At 44.8% G+C, this 21,497-nt stretch overlaps 1 protein-coding gene across 1 annotated transcript in view; it reads left to right on the forward strand.

Moving 5' to 3' along the window:
- The window catches only part of LOC124741135 (BTB/POZ and MATH domain-containing protein 4-like), a 48,951-nt gene that overhangs the window by 19,498 nt on the left and 7,956 nt on the right, over positions 1-21,497 (forward strand). Inside the window, exons 2-3 of the mRNA XM_047248663.1 lie at positions 5,654-6,227; positions 10,036-10,182. Coding sequence (XP_047104619.1) covers positions 5,665-6,227; positions 10,036-10,182 — 710 coding nt within the window. The 5' untranslated portion in view covers positions 5,654-5,664. The remainder of the gene's footprint in view (positions 1-5,653; positions 6,228-10,035; positions 10,183-21,497) is intronic.

Raw genomic sequence — 21,497 nt, forward strand, 5'->3', positions numbered from 1 at the left:
CTGTGAAGTGCATGGCAGTGGGTACATCCATCGTATCACTTACTAAGAGTTTCTCATGGTCCATTCACGTTCAGGGGTGTGTGAAGAATCATTAAAGTGCCTCTGTGTGTGCAGTAATCAGTCTAAACTTGTCTTCGTGATCTGTGCGAGAGCCATACGAATGGAGTTGTGATGTATTCGCAGAGTCAGGATTTGACGTTGGTTCTACATACTTTCTAAATGTGGTTTTATGGAATATTGTCTCCTCCAGAAATAACCTGTACTCAGTGCAGTCCTTAGCTCCTCGATGAGCATGCAGAATGGCAATGTTCTGGGCTGATTTAAGAATTGCGGCAATCACTCACCCAGACGCAGTATAGAAACATTCCTATAATGCATATAATGTCACGTAATCGGCACGAAACACGCCGCGCAGTGTTTGTGTACGAAATAAAATGTTCACATGCGAATATCTCCTAAAATAAATCACTCACAAATCTCAGGCTTTCACAAAATATTCAGTACTGTAGTCGCTCTTTGTCAACGGCAGCAGAAGCAATAAAACGCGCAAATTTCTTTATTTCGGAATAAATTTGATCAGCGCGATTTAACACAGGCGTTTACCAGAAGATGGTTCCCGAACAACTTAATCGGCTCCTAGATCGGAGGCACAAAGCCATACTCGTACGCACGGGATATGCTTAATTCCTATTGGCTAATATGTTAAACAGCCAATCAGATCATTTCGAGCACTTGTATACTTCAGGTATTTTTAATAACAGCCAGTCAGATTACTGCAGGTAATTTAGACGAGAAATCGCGTAATTCTGAAACAAAATAAAATTTAATGAAGACAAAATTAGATTGCATTCCGCAACATAAATTACTTAAAAGTTTAATACTCAACTCCCCTTCTGGATGCCTTTTACAAAACCAAACTAAGTCGGGCATACGCCACAAATTCCACTATTGTACAAGAAACGTTCTCACACATACATTTACTTAATTTCCATAAAATTTCAACGTATCTCTTCAGACCCTGCGAAACACGTGCGTAGCCGAAACACGTTCAGATAATAATTTTCCAAAGTACTTTTTATTTAGTCAGAAATCTGTGGTAATGAAAGGAAAGAAAATTCCGGACAATTAGATTTTATGGACCTGTACTTCTGGTTGTAGTTTCAATTGATACTATAGATGAATCCATCACAGTCGTCCCTTAGGTAAAAATTTATATCTCCGAAAGTACTGAAGTTATTCACTTGAAATCAGCTGTGCCAGCGTGAGAACCAAAATTCTGCTCTCCTCCCAGCTCCGCTTTCGATGTAAGATGACAATTCGTAATAATTAGCTACATTGAAAACCGAGAGTGTGGTTGAAAAAGTGTTCATATAGCTGACATGGCCAGTTTCATCTGGTTGTTTCATTCAACTGACAAAACTGACCGAGTGAGTAAACAGTTGATTAGCCACTCACGTCTTGCTGCATCAGTGACCTGCCCATCATCCGTGTACTGCTTGCCGTGGAGTGCATCCTTCGTTGGACCAAACAGACGGAAGTCGGAAGGTGCGAGATGCGGGTTGTTCAGCTCTGAGTGATCCACCGGTCACCCTGAATGAGAGCACGTCCCCACATCGCAGGAGTCACAGCCGTCTGCAGCTGACCGACACGCGGAGGTCGGCCAGATGTGCACAACCTTGCTGCGACGATGGCGCTGCTAGGCCAGGCGTGGATCACCAGTAAGCTCTTCTGACGCTGACAGACACCTCCCACTGTGATTCGCGGTGCTTCTGTTCACTGCCAAATCTCCTCAGACATTCTGCAAGCGGGTATGAAGATCTCCGATGCTGTGGTTTTCATCCGAAAGAAACTCAGTGACAGCTCTCTGCTTGGGTCGCACCTCCTTTACGGACGCCATTTTGGAGGCTACATATGGTGCTGTCAGCTGATGGAATTCCATGAAGCTGTAGGGGCTGAAGCAGAAATGTTCCACGATGTCTCACAAAATTTCGCATTTTTCCAACTGAAATTGGCCGAGAAAAAAGTGTAGCGTTGCAGATCGAACGCCCCCGTAATTTTATAAGTAGCTCAGTTGGACGATGATTGTGCTTACGTATTTTAATCTGGGTCCTTGATCTTGATGTGGCTAGATTCTTCACAATGCCTGTCTTCTTCTCAGCATCTGGTAGCAAGAAATCCGTGTGTTTGAGAATAGCTCCACCTTAGATTTCTCCCTGAGGTCACTGGAAATCTAATATCGTTCTCGGCCGAAAACACTAACATCTTACCGCTATCTGAGCAGCACAGTGAAGTCGCTACCACAGCCAGGACAGACACACAGCCAAACCAGTTACAGAAGTACTGGCTTGCACGTCAACTAGTTCCGAAAATGACGAAGAGATTAAGGAAATGCTTTTTGAGAGAGGAGAAATTGCTCAGATCTTTAAGCGAGATGAAAACTTGTGATGCGGCACTCGAAATCGATAGTCGGAATACGAAGTGGAAGGAAAGTTGGAGGAAAATGAATTGAATTAAGGGAATGAAAGGGGAAGCTGCCTGGCAGAATTTTGCACAGAGCACAATTTAACCACTCCTAACAGTTGGTTTGAATCATGAAAGATAATTGTGTACATGTTAGGAGTCATAATGCACCTCACTATTTGAGACATACTATATAGTCCTAATATTTACTATTATTTGGCAAATAAAAATGTGCTCGGATCGAACCTTGTTCTCTCATAACGACTCTGGAAGTTGCTAATGTCCATTCCCATCAGCTGGAAAATTATTTCCTGAACCAGAGATTACGAGTTCCAATTTTCATTTTAATCAACGTGGAAAGAAGTCACCTCTTAAGAAAAACTAAGAAAGACATTGTTACCTAACAATCTATCCGGACTACGATATATTGTCTTAGAAATATTGGACCATGGTTGGCTGTCTATTCAGAAAATACTGTCTGAAAAACTAGTTTCGTCGATTATTTGACTATTTCTAGACCAGTTGGTTGATAAAGACCAGATGCCATCAGACATGTGGAATTACAGTGGAAGGCCCCATCACATCAAAAACGCCTCTCTGGGGTGGAAGAAAGTGATAATATATCAAAAGCTCAGCCAAATGTTTAGTGAAGTCTGCAATTCATACTGATGAGGCGACTGTAATGATTCCAAATTGATGGCACCGTGAAATCGTTTCTGACTTGTGAGACCCACACACGGAAATTACTCTGTAGAAGAAAACATGACCACCATTGGAAATTATATAATATTGAAAAGTAGTTTAATGCAAGTCGTACTCATTGGAAAGCTTGTAAACAACTTTAATGATGGACGAAATGAGACCACTTCCTCACGGTTTTCCTGGGAAATGAGACACAGACAGCTAAATACCTGTTGCAATTTGTGGAACATTCGGTAATGAAGACCGGTAGGGCTGCCTTAAAGGTCATGCCTCTCCTAGGGCACCATCACGGCACTCCTATTGAGAGAGACTCTATGAAGAAAAACCTGTGTGGGTGGACAGCAAACAGAAAACCCGTGCAGAAGACACAAATGACAAGCAGCCACATCCACTCATTCGCCCTTGGTCTGCAGACCTGCTGCAGACCACTGCACGGTGTATGGTCGAACCACTGTCCTCCCGAATGTGAGTCCAGAGTGTCTCACCGCCACGGCCTGCATATCCAGTCCACTACTTGCATTTCACGCACGTTTCTCTGCCGGTTACATGGCGCAGTCACGTACGAAGATTGTGTCTCCAAAATATGCTGAAGGTGATGGGGACCATGGCTCTCTGTCTACTAATAATTCAGACACGATCCCGCTCAGTATCTCGGCAAATTTGTGATGACCTAGAAAACCGTTTAAGTGAAAAACTCTGCGGAAGCTCAGTGTAAACTACTGTCGCATTGCGAGTGTCACAATAAAGTAGAATACTACACCACTGATCTCAGGATACATTAAACATTTATAAGACAATGACGTCTGATTCTTAGACGAGGAACATGTCGATGCTCGAAGACTGTATGGAAATGTAAATGGCTTTACAGCTTTTACCGCTTCGTTTATTTACATGCAGCACCACTTGGATGTAGGAAAATACGGTCACAGTACCTGTAAACAACAGTAAAAAGTCGTTCATTATGCGATTACAACGCCAGTGTCAAGAGTCTTGAGCCTATAACATTGAGTGCATACTTTGTATGGGGAGGCGAAAAAACCGCAAAGCGATATAAAACGCAAGCAAATGTACAACTAACGAGGGATGGGGAAGGAAGACTCGGGTTGGTCGGGTGGCTTCCAGAAGCCTGCAGTGTACGTGTCGGCCTGCGACCGTGTGTTGGCGTCCGGCGCTACGCTGTACAGCACTGCCTCGGCGTCTCGATCCACGTCGGGTGGGCGCGACAGAAGCCTTCGGACGAATTCTTAGGCGCTCTCCCGGAACCGTAACGATCCGGCAGACGTCTTACGCTGGTGGAATGGAGATTCGGCACGTTTCGAAAAAAGTGGACGCCGTTCTCGCAAAACCCACTTGTCTGAATTTCGGAAACCAGTTTACACTGTAGGGTGTGGAACTATTTCACTGACTCCGTCGTTTGCCCCCTCATACGACCAGGAGAGTCAAGAGTGATGTCAGAGCTGTGATGGAGCTTACTTTGGTTTAGCCATGACGTATGTGTCATCTAATAAGTACCCGAACGTTCTGTGGGGCAAAGATGCTATACAAACACGTCCACGCCAAAAGGAGATGCAAATTTATATTTGTGCGGAAGTTCCACAACACATGCTCTGGAAATGGAGGCAACGAGTTTCATTCCTAAACTGCTCAACCTGGAAATACCTGGGTACACCATAGCTCGCAACAATCGGATAAAATGGCGACATGATTTATGATTGTATTATGCAGCATTCTTTACCACGGAGGTGGGCGCTGCATCTTTTTCTGAAGAAAGAAGACGCAGGTATCAATCTGTTCAAAGGAGAGTTAAACATACCAATGAATTTAGACTAGTGGTTCAAAACCGCTCAAATGGCTCTGACCTCTATGGGACTTAACCTAGAACTACTTAAACCTAACTAACCTAACGACATCACACACACCCATGCCCGAGGCAGGATTTGAACCTGTGACCGTAGCAGGCGCGTGGTTCCGGATTGAAGCGCCTAGAACCACTCGGCCACGGTGGCCGGTCAAGTTTAATCGTGCCTACCCTGAGACATTCACCGAGGAAACTGATTTCTGCATTAGATGTACATTGCTTCTGATCAGGTGTCACGGATCTGAGGAACTTGAGATAAGGAGGAAGAAAATTTTTCCTAGTTAGAGGTGCCACCAACTTGGATTTAAATATAAGTCGTGTAACTTTATGGCTGAAACAAGTTTGTTGCTTTGCCAATTTTTTTGCTATGACATCAATAAACCATCTTTTGACTGAGAACGATAACATTTTTAGAAGGTGGAAGCAGTCTATCGTAGCACCGCGCTGGTAGTCACAAACCTTAGGTGATCACGAAGCAGTACGGGCCCTTGTCATTTGAAGGAAACTGGTGACGTTGCAATTGATTTAGGGTGGACAACACTTTCACAGCTGCTGTTTCATACAGGTATGCATGCGCCTCGTACAAGTGTTGAGGGTGCAGTGTGAGGGCTGCTCAGTGGTACTGTGTTTCAGGACCACCCATCATGTCGGCAGTTACGGAGGTTCAGAACACCACAACCGAGGCCCTGGCCGCCCTGCTAGACGGGGGTGACGGCGCCCTGGTGACGCTGGTGGCGGGCGAGACGAGGGTGGCGGCTCACAGGGCCGTGTTGGCAGCCGCGAGCCCCGTGTTCGCAGCGATGTTCGCGCACGACATGCTGGAGGCCAGCTGCGGCCAGGTGAGCATCGACGACGTGGAGGGCCCGGTGCTGAGGCTCCTGGTCGCCTACACGTATACCCTGCAGGCCCCCCAGCTGCCCGACACGGCCGCCCAGCTGCTCTCGGCGGCCGACAAGTACGGCTTGTCGGCCCTGAAGGCTGCCTGCGAGCGGCAGCTGATCTCGCAGTTGGCCGTCGAGACCGCAGCGGCGACGGCCGTCACGGCAGTGAGGCACTCGTGCCCGGACGCCACCAGGGCTGCCGTCGCCTTCATAAAGGACCACCCGCAGGTGATGGCCACGCGGGGCTGGGCGGACGCTGTGCTCGAGTACCCGCAAGAAGTCATTGAAGTCAGCAGTATGGTCGGAGGGCCACCAGCAGAAGACAGGTAAGCACAATTCCCATTTTGGCAGTGCTAGTGTGAATTTGACGTCGTCCCTGCTTTGTTCGTCCCTGCTTTGTTCGTCCCTGCTTTGTTCGTCCCTGCTTTGTTCGTCCCTGCTTTGTTCGTCCCTGCTTTGTTCGTCCCTGCTTTGTTCGTCGTGGGTTTCTTTGCTGCCTACATAGCATAAGACCTTAATGTCATCTACTTACTGATCGTCGGTCACGATGCTAAGTCTCTCGCTGTTTTCTCTTCTTCTGCTTCTTATCAATTTCGCCTTTCTTTGATTTACTCTGATTCCATATTCTGTACTCATTAGACTGTTCATTCCATTCAGCAAACCCTGTAATTCTTCTTCACTGTCACTGAGGGAATCAGTCATCAGCAAATCTTATATCATTTCACCCTGAATTTTAATTCCACTCTTCAATCTTTCCATTATTTCCGTAATCGCTTCTTCGATGTATAGACTGAACAGTAGGGGCGAAGGATTACATCCCTGTCCGACACCCTTTTTAATCCGAGTACTTCATTCTTGGTCTTTCACTCTTATTTTACCTTCTTGCCTCTTGTACATATTGCAAATTACTTGACATCTCCTATAGCGTACATGTATTTTTGTCTGAATTTCTAACATCTTGCACCACTTGATATTGCCGAACGCTTTCTCCAGGACCACAAATCCTATGACTGTCACGGAACTTCAATTTTCTTTTCCATTCTCCTGTGTATTGTCCTTCTTGGCAACTGGGATGCTTGAGCTGTTAAGCTGATTGTGCGATAATTCTCACACTTCTCTGCTCTTGCAGGTTTCCAATTCGTGCAGATGATATTTCTGTCAGATTGTATATTGCCAGACTTATACATTCTACACACCAGTGAGAATAGACCTTTTGCACCTCCCCCAATGATTTTAGAACTTCTGATTGAATGTTGTCTATACCTTATGCCTTCTTCGATTCTAAATTTTCCAAACCGCTTTTAAAATCTGATCCTAATCACCAATGTTTTCCATACCGACTCCTGCTTCTTCTTCTGTCACGCCATCGGACAAGTTGTTCCAATCAGGGAGGCCTTCAGTGTACTCTTTCCAACTATCCGATCTCGCCTCTGTATTTAACACTGGAATTCCCATTGTGCTCTTAATGTTACCACGCTTGCTTCTAATTCTGTGGAAGATTGCTTTGACTTTTCTATATGCTGCGTCAGTCGTCCCAAGAATCATTTCTTCTTTGATTTCTTCACATTTTTCTTGCCATTTCGCCTTAGCTTCTCTGCACTTCCTATTCATTTCATTCCTAGGTGACATATTTCTCTATTACTGAATTTTCCTGAATATTTTTGAACTTATATCTTCGATTGATCAGCGGAAGGATTTCTTATGTTTTCCATGGTTTCTTCGCAGTTAGCTTCTTTGTACCTACGTTTTTCTTTCCAACTTCTGTTACTGTCGTTGTTAAAGATATCCATTCCTCTTCAACTGAACTACCTGTTGAGCTGCTTATTATTGCAGTAACTGTAGCCTCAGAGAACATAAATCTCATCTCTTCTTTCCTTAGTACTACTGTATTCGACTTCTTTGTACATCGATTGCTCCTGACGAGTCTCGTAAAATTGAGCCTACTCTTAATCACTGCTAAATTGTTATGACTCTATATCTACTCCTGGGTATGCTTTACAGTCCAGTATCTGATTTCAAAATGTTTGCCTGACAATAATATGGTGTGACTTTAAACCTCCCATATTTCGGTTCTTTTCCAAGTATACCTCCTCGTCTAGTGATTTTTGAACAGACTATACCAGCTATTACTACGATAAATTTACTGTAGAACTTAACTAGCCTTTGTTCTCTCCTATTACTATTATCAAGTACATATTCTCGTGTAACCCTTTCTTCTACTCCTTCCCCTATGATCGCGTTTCAGTCCCTCCATGACTATTACATAGTACTGAATTACCTGTTCAATATCCTCACTTTTTCTCTCTCTCCACCTTCAACTTGCAACGTCATCATGTATACCTGAACTATGCATGTTGTTGGTTTGCTTTTGATTCTCATGAGAACATATCTATACTCACTTTCTGCCCTGCCTTTCTATTGATACTGAATCCTACTGCTGTTGCTACTACCCTATTCTCATGTGACCAGAAATCCGTTTCTTATTTTCTGGCTCCCAACCACATTCGAACTCCTAACTTTCCAGCTCCAGAATCATAGAACGTTATCCTTTCGTTGGTTACTCAACCTTTGATCATTGCCAATTCTTCCTCATTTAGGAGCAGTTTCAGACCTCAAGGGAAAGAGAGTGCCCTGAACCTCTGTCGGCCCCTCCGCCCTCTTTGGAAAGGCTGTTGGCTGAAAGAGGGCGACACCTGATGCTGGAAGTCTTCAGACACCAATGCTGATGATTCGTATTCAAAATTAAAGTGATGGTGAGGTTCAAACCTGGGACTGAAGACTTTCCTGATTACTAAAAAAGACGCTACCCCTGGGTGACTGGCCCCAAAGAGCAGGGTGTGACTCCCTGAGATATCCAGTCAAGCAGGAGCTATGAGCACTGGGGCTACTCATGCACACTGGGGGCAAACAAGAAGAGAATACTCCAGCCAGTACAGTAACATTGTCACACTCAAGGCTGTGCCTTACAATCACATTTCCTTCTCGTCTCTGTTCAGCTATCGCCCTGAATATTTTCCGTGCATTCCCTTTAACAAAGCAGACAGGAAATCTCTGCCCCCTGTCTTTTTTGAAGTTCCTTGTGGCGTTACCAGAGGTCGTCCAGGGAATCCTATCAGGTTTCCTGCTACGGGCATACAGCAGATTATATTCGCTGTTCATCTACAGGTGTACGACATATCTCCCACAATGTCAGTATTGATGTGACGTTTTCATCCAGCTATCATTTGTTGCCTCTCTCTCTCGGATACATATGCTCCAGACAAGTCTATTTTGTTTCTTTTTAAATTTAAAAAAAAATCCATATTCAGTAGACTACAGGTTACTTCGCAAGTTGTAAACGTTGTCCATCAGATAAAATTGCATACACTGTGTAATCCATTTTTTTCTTTTAATGGTGGCCTCTACTGCAAACTGCTCAACACGAAAATTGTTGTTTATGAAACACATCATCACTGCTGTCTTTTCAAGGAATCGAATTGTGGAGACATTACATGCGTATATACAGTTCTATTTGCTTTACTGAAATGCAAATTTTGAATATACTCTCGATAACTTTTATAGCATAACTCTTGTAATTCTTGTCCATCTTCTTCATTCCCTCGGGCTTCACATCAGAGTGCCTGCATATCCATGACCATATAGTTTAAACAGTAAGTTGATACCCCAACTTATCAGTTTCTCTCTCTCTCTCTCTCTCTCTCTCTCTCTCTCTCTCTCTCTCTCTCTCTCTATATATATCTCTCTTTCCTCCAGTGATATAATTCAGCATCCATATATCAGTTTTCAAATCACCTCACAACCAAAAGTAGCAGCCAGATGACTTTAACTGCTTCTAAATTGTGTCTGATAGTTGTTCTGTCAGGGCAGCAAAATTGTTGGCCCTGATGTTTGGGATTTGGTCTGTGCTTCATTGTGAACAATTTGTTGTTTTGCATCTTAAGCTATGCCATTGGGGTATATAGCAGAAGTAGTGCAGAAAAAGACCAGTTAATTGGTGGTACAGTCACCTTAAGTGACAGGCTGGTGTTGTTGGCACTGTGTGTCCTGTTGCCCCGGTGGACAGTCCCTCAGCTGTACCGCCTGCAGTGAGCCCCTGTGTGAACACGCCCACCCACACAGTGTTTCTCTGTGCAGCTCGCCGACCGCCACAGGGGGCGGGCCCACCCCCAACTCTGACCGTCAACCCCACAGCGGCCACAGCCGGACTCCTGCTGCAGCTGCGCCTCCCACGTCTGCCAGACACACCCCTCCACCTGATGACGCAGCCGTCTCGCGCTTCCGGTGAGTTGTGTTGCCACACGTCCCCAAGTCTTACCCTCAGAGTACTGCTTATTTTGGCATTAATCAGCTGATATAGTAAATAAAATAAAATACAGATTCCTTCAGTTTTTGGATAGAGGTTACAGTTGCCATTAAACATTACTTATTTCTCACTTTTTTGGCTATGATATTTTGAAGATTGAGCACATGTGCAGAAGATTTCTCGCTCTCTGTATTTGCCGTGAGAATTAAGTTCAGTTCAGAGTCGCTCAACTTTAGCTACGTAGGAAGTGTCACATACAAATCATACCCATTTCCAAAGATTCTTTATATATTGATGTGTTGAATCTAGATTTTGTTTTTAGTGATGATTGTGTGTCTTACAAATTGATTCTGAATTAAATGGGTATGCAAACGGGATGTTTCACACAATTCCACTCAACAAAACTTACGTGAATGGTTGTAGATATAAGTTATTGAAGACACTCGGGAAGAAATGACGAAAGAAAGGTAAACAGAAATAAAAGTAATAATTACAAAGTTATTATTTAGTACCGGTATGAGGATGCAGCTTGTTTCGGGTTTGTCTTAAAATGTAATTCGAATATTCCTTAAATGGTTCCCTAGTGAGTTACATCTGTAGTGACTATTGGAAATCTGTGCCGCACTGGAACAGGAACTCAGATTTGCTGCTTATTGCAGGCAGTCTCCGTGACCAGTCGGCTGCCTGAGCACACCTCCACTTCTGACTCAGTGTCTCATCGACACTTGCACTAGAGTCCCGAGGGACTTGTGGGAAGAGTAAAGAGTAGCAAAAGGGAAATCGAATCGGTGGATGTTACCCTACTGCAGAGGATGTACATGAGAACCTCTGGCGGTAGTGTTTGCAAACCATGGGTAAAAAACATGATCCACAATGGTAATTCCATCTACGCCAGCAAACGCATCAGCTGGTCTAATGGTTGAGGTATCTGCTCTCGAGAAGTGAGAAATGCAGTGGGTGTGGCTGAGTGGAGATGCGTACAGCACTGTATGGCTCGTCACTCGTAAACAAACTCCTGTATTCGATGGATGATGGAGGTCACCAGGTGTGATGAGTAGTGGATTTGATTCACAGAGGAGAAGTTTTGCATAATTGCATGGTATAGTAAACTTCTAGTTTCAGAAATGAGCAACTGACGTGGGCAAAGATAGTTGGTCGTACTGAAAAATATATTGACATCTCACAGTGAACTGATACATTTGCAAGATGACTTCATAGCCTGTGGATTTCAGTATCAAGTATGGACCATTTTATACTTCAGTTTTATATATACCCAACAGCAGTTTCCTCAGTGATGGTGCCACTAAACCGGAGTTACTAAATACAGTTTTCCTTAATTCCTTCACGAAAAATTATGTATATTAGGTGTTGTGAAACAATTCAAATCACTTAAGAAAGGCAAGTCTTCTCGTCCAGATGGAATACGAATCAGGTTCCTTTCAGAGTATGCAGACACAATAGTGCCTTTCTTAGCAATCATATACAACCGTTCACTTGGCGAAAGGTCTGTTCCTAAAGACTGGAAAGTAGCACAGGTCACACCAATACTCAAGAAAGGAAATAAGAGTAACCTATTGAATTACAGAGACATATTACTGACCTCAATTTGCTGTAGGATTTTGGAGCATATACTGTATTCGAACATTATGACTCACCTCGAAGAAAATGACTTACTGATAGATAACCAACACGGATTCAGAAAATATCGTTTGTGTGAAACACAGCTAGCTCTTTATTCCCATGAAGTAATGAGTGCTGTCGACAAGGGATCTAAGATCGATTCCATATTCCTAGATTTCCAGAAGGGTTTTGATACCATTCCTAACAAGAGACTATTACATGGTGTATACGGCCCGGAAGATCCCGGAAAGACCCAGGAATTTTTTCATCCGCAAGAAAACTGGGAAAAACGGGAATTTTCTAGAATCCTGGGAGTTTTTCATTGATGTAGTTTTCAGTTAATTTTTTGTCATTGTGACTGTTAATAACCGATACTCTAACTAAGGACATTACTGTATCCCACTGCTGGAGAATAATACTGCAGCAACAAAATATGAACGAGGGGATGCTTTATATATAAACGAAACAGTGCTCATACAAGTGTCTGCCAACAGCAAAATGTGTGAAAGGCTGTAGGAAGACAATGCAGTGCTTCGTAACAACAAATTACCTCTGATGAGCGTTAAGTCACAACTGTTTACATTAGATTCATTTAAGCAGTTACGAGCGGAATCACGCGCATGCGCAGTAGAGTCGCTTCTGAGTAGTACCTTCTCCCGCTTCTGGAAACAAATGTTGCTGTTGGTTCTGCACGCAGCAAACCAGAGTATCTGAACCGGGCTCCAATTTCTGTGGCGGGGGGGGGGGGGGGGGGGGGAATTCATATTGTTTAGGAAAAATAACCTTGTTTCACAAAGCACCTAGATTAGTGAGAAAAGAACGCAAGGATTGAAGAAATATGTACTGTCTTGCTTGTTTCTTGTCTTACCTGGTTTTGTGTATCCTATATTTCATTTTGTCACCCAGAACAGAAAGTTATTAGCTATTAGGCAGTAAAGAATCCAAATTTTCTGAAGAGTTCTTCTTCCGGTTACAAATAATTCCATTCAGTATTAATTGCAAGGTTATTTTGTTTAAAATCAAAGGACATTTTAATTTCCGCTGTCCTGAATGTAGTTCGATGGCATCCGTTACAAAATACACATTTGAGTCCCACAGTGCGAAGTGCAGTGATGTGCAGTGCAGTAAGAGAGTGCTGTGTGAAGAGGCGTGGCACTGCACTTCGGCACACTTAAGACCAAATAACATGTCGTATATTTTCTCGAACACGTATGTTTTTGTTTCAAATTTTTCAGAATGATGTGTTTTACAAGATGCCCTAGGGTACTTTTGAAAATTCGATTTTTTTAGTGTTGACCGGTTTGCAAATATAGTAGATCCGAGGCCGATGCGCAGAGAAATCTGATTTATAGTGGGCAGTCTCCACATGGCCCGTGTTAACGTTCAGTGACTTTGCTTTTTCTCCTTCCGTTTACTCTCGCGTCAAATGAAAGCAAAACGGATATCTTTGGCCGGGAGGTATCAAGTGAATTAAAATACATTCACATAATTACCGAAGGCTGATATACGTTATTAGTTTCAGACTTTACTTTATTTCCAAGTTTCTGACAGTCAAGCACTAATCGCCTTGCAGAACAATAAGTTATTTTTGTCTGTTTGCTAAAGAAATTTGGCTTTTATTAACCTTTTCTGCAGAGGCATCCAATGTACACTCCTGGAAATGGAAAAAAGAACACATTGACACCGGTGTGTCAGACCCACCATACTTGCTCCGGACACTGCGAGAGGGCTGTACAAGCAATGATCACACGCACGGCACAGCGGACACACCAGGAACCGCGGTGTTGGCCGTCGAATGGCGCTAGCTGCGCAGCATTTGTGCACCGCCGCCGTCAGTGTCGGCCAGTTTGCCGTGGCATACGGAGCTCCATCGCAGTCTTTAACACTGGTAGCATGCCGCGACGGCGTGGACGTGAACCGTATGTGCAGTTGACGGACTTTGAGCGAAGGCGTATAGTGGGCATGCGGGAGGCCGGGTGGACGTACCGCCGAATTGCTCAACACGTGGGGCGTGAGGTCTCCACAGTACATCGATGTTGTCGCCAGTGGTCGGCGGAAGGTGCACGTGCCCGTCGACCTGGGACCGGACCGCAGCGACGCACGGATGCACGCCAAGACCGTAGGATCCTATGCAGTGCCGTAGGGGACCGCACCGCCACTTCCCAGCAAATTAGGGACACTGTTGCTCCTGGGGTATCGGCGAGGACCATTCGCAACCGTCTCCATGAAGCTGGGCTACGGTCCCGCACACCGTTAGGCCGTCTTCCGCTCACGCCCCAACATCGTGCAGCCCGCCTCCAGTGGTGTCACGACAGGCGTGAATGGAGGGACGAATGGAGACGTGTCGTCTTCAGCGATGAAGTCGCTTCTGCATTGGTGCCAATGATGGTCGTATGCGTGTTTGGCGCCGTGCAGGTGAGCGCCACAATCAGGACTGCATACGACCGAGGCACACAGGGCCAACACCCGGCATCATGGTGTGGGGAGCGATCTCCTACACTGGCCGTCCACCACTGGTGATCGTCGAGGGGACACTGAATAGTGCACGGTACATCCAAACCGTCATCGAACCCATCGTTCTACCATTCCTAGACCGGCAAGGGAACTTGCTGTTCCAACAGGACAATGCACGTCCGCATGTATCCCGTGCCACCCAACGTGCTCTAGAAGGTGTAAGTCAACTACCCTGGCCAGCAAGATCTCCGGATCTGTCCCCCATTGAGCATGTTTGGGACTGGATGAAGCGTCGTCTCACGCGGTCTGCACGTCCAGGACGAACGCTGGTCCAACTGAGGCGCCAGGTGGAAATGGCACGGCAAGCCGTTCCACAGGACTACATCCAGCATCTCTACGATCGTCTCCATGGGAGAATAGCAGCCTGCATTGCTGCGAAAGGTGGATATACACTGTACTAGTGCCGACATTGTGCATGCTCTGTTGGCTGTGTCTATGTGCCTGTGGTTCTGTCAGTGTGATCATGTGATGTATCTGACGCCAGGAATGTGTCAATAAAGTTTCCCCTTCCTGCGACAATGAATTCACGGTGTTCTTATTTCAATTTCCAGGAGTGTATTTGAAACGAAATTTTTAATTCCACAGTACTGGCTAGTTTCAACTAGTCGCTGTATTTCAAGTGCAAGTTTTCATCTTCTAGCACGTATGGCATTATGCCATAATAAAGAACCAAACATTAGATAATGCAGTACTGGTACTCCAAGAAAATTTACATGTGAATCTGGACATACGAATGTGCGCTTTAAGTACCAGTTTAAATGTGCACATTTTAGTATGGTTCACGAAGTTCTGATCTCTTGGAGTACCCTGGGACGTCTTACTGCTTTTACAACGTAATGTAAGATCTTTTAATGTTTTACATGTACGTACATACGGGCTTCCTACGTCATGTTAGCTGCGCAAGCGCGGGGCGCCTCTTACCTGGCGCTCTCCGGCAGCTGCTGGAACCAACCTGTTTCCAGCAGGTCGTGGAAAAATATTGCTAATGCTGGTTTGAAAAGCGTTACTTTCAAAGTAAATATCCTTTAACGTAAGTTGGACTACGCGCGAGGATGTACCATGGAATTCTTAAATCGCGGAGTGTTTGACTCCATTTAAAAATCAACTCTTTGATGACAAGCCATGTAGAAGAATTTCGAACCCTGGAGATCAGACATTATTGAAAATTTTACTGCCACATTTGTGTGATATATCTTAAAGTGTAACACGCGCAAAATATCAACATTATATCGAAAGATTAGCTTCTCTTGCAGCTTATTAACCTTTGTGACCAATATTATATGTGGAAGCTTTGCTTTTCTTGTAGCAACACTATGTATATTAATGTAAGCCATTAACTCGTGTGTTACCGCTGCTTAGCAGGGATGTTGCTATTGGCTGACTATGTCACGCGCCCTATGCCCTGAATACTCGCTGTCATGAGCTGGCGAGATCACGTGACATGAGCTGTGACTGGCTTACAAAAGCGCATCACAATCTCGATTTCAGTGATTCGGAAAGTAACATGCGGTGTTTGGTGGAATTCCAGTGTGTGCTGTCGTAATACGAAAATACGCAACGTACATGTTGCTGCACATCAAAGATATTTCCAAAATGTATCTTTATCCCTGAGTTTCGTTTTCTAAAGTGCCAGGAAATTCTACGCCCATGTCCAAAACCATAACCATTCAAAGGATTGATAATTTCTTGCACTTCCAAGGGAAAATATACTGTCACTGAAGACGGAAAAAGTGTTTTCACGCGGGAGAAAGTGTATTTTTAAGCGGGAAATCCGGGAAAAATCCGGGAATTTTTTCCTTGTCCACGTATACATCCAGTATTAATCAAATTTGATACGTATGAAGTATCGTCTCTGTTGTGTGACTGGATTCTTGATTTTCTCGCAGAGATGTCATAGTTCATTCTGATAGACGGCAAATCATCGAGTAGAACAGAAGTCATATACGGCGTTCCGCAAGGTAGTGTCGTAAGCCCTCTGCTGTTCCTTATTTACATAAATGATCTAGGTGATAATCTGAGCTGTCCCCTTAGATTGTTTGCAGATGACGCTGTAATTTACCGTCTAGTAAAATCATCAGACGATCAATTGCAATTACAAAATGATCTAGAGAGAATTTCTTTATGATGCGGGAAGTGTCAGTTGGCACCAAACAAAGAAAAGTGCGAGGTCATCGACATAGGTACTAAGAGGAATCCGCTAAATTTTGGGTATACGATAAATCGCACAAATTTAAGGGCTGTCAATTCGACTAAATACCTAGGAATTACAATTACGAGCAACTTAAATTGGAAAGATCACACAGATAATATTGTGGGGAAGGCGAAACAAAGACTGCGCTTTGTTGGCAGAAACTTAGAAGGTGCGACAAACCTACCAAAGAGAGCCTACATTACACTTGTACGTCCTCTGCTGGAATATTGCTGCACTGTGTGGGATCCTTACCAGGTACGATTGGCGGAGGACAGCTAAAAAGTGCAAAGAAGGGCAGTTCGTTTCGCGTTATCGCGCAATATGGGTGAGTGTGTCACTGATATGATGCGCGAGTTGGTGTGGCAGTCGCTGTAACAAAGGCTGTCTTCTTTCCGGCGAAATCTGTTTACGACATTACAGTTGCCAGCTTTCTCTTCCGATGGAAAATATTTTGTTGACATCCACCTATGTAGGGCGAAATGATCAACATAATAAAATAAGAGAAATCAGAGCTCCAATGGAAAGATTGAGGTGTTCCTTTTTCCTACGCGCCATTTGAGAGTGGAATGGTAGAGAAATGGTATGAAACAGGTTCATCGAACCCTCTGCCAGGCACTTCAGTGTGAATTGCAGAGTAAACATGTAGATGTAGATGTTGATTCCCTCCTGTATAGAGATTCAAGTACTTTCTGCTTTGATTGACCAAGATAATCAGCTGCAGATTTGATCGACTTTGGAATCCAGTGAACATTTAAAACCTTCCTGCACCTCAGGCAGGCAACAGAAGCACACCCATTTCCACTCGCAGTCATGGAAGACACAGAGAATTAGTGTTGAAATTATATCAGGGGCAGGCAACAAACAGAAATTTTTCAATTTTCGTGCATACAAATCATGCGGGTAATAACGCGTAATTTAGTACAGGAAGTACATACCTACAAGTAAAAAATTTTAAAAACGCTCAATATAAGATGACAAACACCTACATGTATTACATGCACACTGAAAACATCATTGATAGTGTCGAATTGTATACTTAGTGTCCAGGATAATAGTATTAATAATGCAGCACATGCTGATATCAAAATCAGTATGCTCCGTAGAGAATGTGAAACAAAGCAGAAAAAAATAGAACGCCAGGATGAGATGCAAGACTTGGAAAGGTAAGAAGTGGGGAAATGTTTGGGATGCAAACACGCCGGCCGCGGTGGCCGTGCGGTTCTAGGCGCTACAGTCTGGAGCCGAGCGACTGCTACGGTCGCCTCGGGCATGGATGTGTGTGATGTCCTTAGGTTAGTTAGGTATACTTAGTTGGAAGTTCTAGGCGACTGATGACCTCAGAAGTTAAGTCCCATAGTGCTCAGAGCCATTTTGTGATGCAGCGTCAAGGGTAACAGCAGCCATGTCTGCGAGCTGATAGTCCGTGCTGCTGGAAACGTCGTCGAACTGTTCGTGCAGATGGTCGTTGTCTTGCAAACGTCCCCATCTGTTGACGCAGGGATCGAGACGTGGCTGCACGATCCCTTACAGCCATGCGGATAAGATGGCTGTCACCTCGACTGCTAGTGATAAGAGGCCGTTGGGATCCAGCACGGCGTTCCGTATTACCCTCCTGAACCCACCGATTCCATATTCTGCTAACAGTCAATGGATCTCGACCAACGCGAGCAGCAATGTCGCGATACGATAAACCGCAATCGCGATAGGCTGCAATCCGACCTTTATCAAAGTCGGAAACGTGATGGTACGCATTTCTCCTCCTTAGACGAGGCATCACAACAACGTTTCACCAGGCAACGCCAGTCTACTGCTGTTTGTGTATGAGGAATCGGTTGGAAACTTTCCTCATGTCAGCACGTTGTAGGTGTCTCCACCGGCGCCAACCTTGTGTGAATGCTCTGAAAAGCTAATCATTTGCATGTCACAGCATCTTCTTCCTGTCGGTTAAATGTCGCGTCTGTAGCACTTCATCTTTGTGGTTTAGCAATTTTAATGGCCAGTGGTGTATTATTCAGACAACATTCTGCATCACTAGAAATACGTCTTCTCGCCACGGCAACTAAAGACAGTCCTCCTAATTTAGATTTTTTCACAGTTTTCGGAAAATATTGAAGTTGCTTTTTTGAATTTGTACTGAGGCATAATTTTACTTTCACTGTGTAAAGGAGTGTTGTCGCTTTTTGAACTTTCATCAGGTCCAGTGTTTAATTTTGACTATGTGAGGCAAGTATATGTGACACCCATTGCCCCGGGGGGAGGGGTGGTTTGAATGGAATATCAAATGCGAAGAAACAGGACACCAGTTGCGTTACACAATTTTTATCGAAACTAGTGTGCTCTTTCTTCACATCGACATTCTTCAAAAACAGACGTTGAAAATGAACAAAAATCTAAACGACAAAACTGGTCGCTGCAGTGGACTGAGGGAACTGCTGGCGTAATCGGCGCCCAGCGCTACCAACAGAAACGGCAAACTTTCAGATTCACGACCCAGTTCTGGCGCTACAGCTGCAGGGTCGATGGCGTTTGCAGAAATGAAAAAGCAGGGAAGTCGACGTGAAGTGTTGCGGACAAATCCGATACGTGACGAAACCGAACGATGGACCCACGAGACACCTTTCAGTGTGCCACTTACATGCAGTTACCGCAGCTTGCACGGTGGTTGTCGGGAGGCGTGAACATCCGTCGTTTTCCTTTCAGTTCTTGCTCTGAGGGGGATAGCTTGTTGATGTACAGAGTATCCAATAATAAATCAATACTCCAACGAACAGCTCTAAAACCGGCAGTGTACTTACAACGTGCAGCCCATATTTTTATAGGCAGGCACGTTGATGATTTGGCGCTGATATATCCATACTTTCCTCGATACATGGGGAGCAGATAACGGTATTTTACTAAATATCGATACATTGGATACTGTACATTTTAAACATATCAAGTCATAGGCAAGCTCTATCATTCCGCAATCGACGTCTGTTAAAACCCGTCGTGCGGCCATCAAGACGTCGGTAAGCCTTTCCCAGGAGCCACCTCAGTACAGGTGACAGCGGCGCCAACCCGCCGCCCTTTTATACCTTGTATACGCGATACTGCTGCCATCTGTATGTGTAGATATCGCTATCCCATGACCTTCTGTCAGCTCAGCCTGTCTCTGCCTGGAAGCACCCGGGTGGTTCTACAGCGCAAGAGACCTGCTGTCAATTAGAAATCAGAAACTACTCGAAATTGTACGTAGACGGAATAGATTTTAAATAGGCTGAACATTTATTCAAAATAACTGATGCCTTGTCATCCACAAACTAAATACTTTCCTTAGTGAAGTGTGATTTCACATTTTAATTAAGAATATAGTCAAATTGCACACCATCGACTGCTAGGCACATTTGGAATGGCTGTTTGAGAGAGGGAGATGAACTGGACAAGCTACATTGGATGATACGTCGTTGTGTGGTCTGGCGCGCATCATCTGACATACCTGGGGTTCATGACAGACTCTATCTTTCAGTGCTCCCCGTAGAAAGAAATCCATTTGAGTCAGATGAGAGTACCTGGCTGGCCTTTGTACTACAGCATTCCGTCCCATACAACGGCCGGGAAACTTTCCATTCATTGGTCACTTTCGAGCAGGGGAGGGTCTGGGCAGCGGCCGTGTTCAATCCAAATACACTGTCGCTTGTCCACGGAACTACCTCTAGAAGGACAGGCTGGATGTTAGTAAGAATATGTGCATACGTATTTCCATTTAATCACCCTGTAGATGAAGTGAGGTCCCACAATGTAATTTAGTATTATGCCAAATCATACATTGGTTTATTCAAGACCGTTAGTATTCTACCTGATGAGGCGATTTTCAGAATCGTCTGCCATGCACTGCAGCGCAGAAAGACAAAATTTTAAGCCACGTCCAAAATCACGTCGTCAGGAGTTCCCTTTGGAGTGTCGGATGGTAAGGGTGGCATCAATGTAAATGCGAGGTGGGAGTGACTCTAGTCTGCTGACCCCTCATTCCTTGGCTGTACGTCTGGTGCCACTGTGCCAATGGATAGGCGTCGCAGCCAGAGCAGCTTCCTCCAGTGCCCTGTCGGCTGCAGCCTTCGCCCTCGTCCCCTGGGAGACGTCGAAGCTGCCTCTTCGCACTGCTGACCTAATAATGCGTGCAAGGGTCCGGCGGGATGAACGACGACGGAAAGGACAGACATTCCTGTTTCGACAGAATTTCTTTGACACACGCCATATAAAAGTAGCAGTGTAAATTCGCCTCATTAGTGTACACGTCTGCATGCAACGTAAATTGTACCAGAAATAACGCAGTTGCTTGGTAGTTCTGCAGTGCAGACAAGTAAACAGTGGAGGGGTCTGGTACAGTGGCGTAGCCTAGCCTGGCCGTGTTTTGCTTACAGCGGAGTACCGTGTGTCTGAAACCTTGTGAGTGAGCGAGCTAGTGAGTGCCCGCCCATCCTACCCGGCCACGTCACGAGGTGCTTCTACGCAATGTTCCGAAACATGGGGGGGGGGGGGGGGGCGCACTCAGGCGAAAACGCTTGCTATTGGGTGGAGCGCCGTGACGTCACGAGGACCCTGGCGCGGCGCAGCCGTATGCTTACACGGCAAATGCGCCGCACCACAGACTCGGTGCCATGTTACTCGTTCATTTTACTTTCGCTTTCGTTCGATACGATCTGTACAAGCCAAAACAAGGTGCACGACAGGTTTTGTACACATTAACAGTAAATAAATGATAATTAAGTTGGAAAATAACTCGCTCATTTGATGAAGAAGCAAATACGAATGCAGTCTGTTTCTACTGCCGTTTACCAGACGACGATGCAATCCATAACTACTTCCTCTTTGCGGCACGTTTCTTCATTGCTTCCAACTTTGCTTCTTGATTGAGATGCATAATCCTTACAAATGTTCTCGTTTTTACATAAAGAGTAATAACTGGTTCATGAACCTCAGGAAACTTTT

This window comes from Schistocerca piceifrons, unplaced genomic scaffold (genome assembly GCF_021461385.2).
Source record: "Schistocerca piceifrons isolate TAMUIC-IGC-003096 unplaced genomic scaffold, iqSchPice1.1 HiC_scaffold_1872, whole genome shotgun sequence".
NCBI lineage: Eukaryota > Metazoa > Arthropoda > Insecta > Orthoptera > Acrididae > Schistocerca > Schistocerca piceifrons.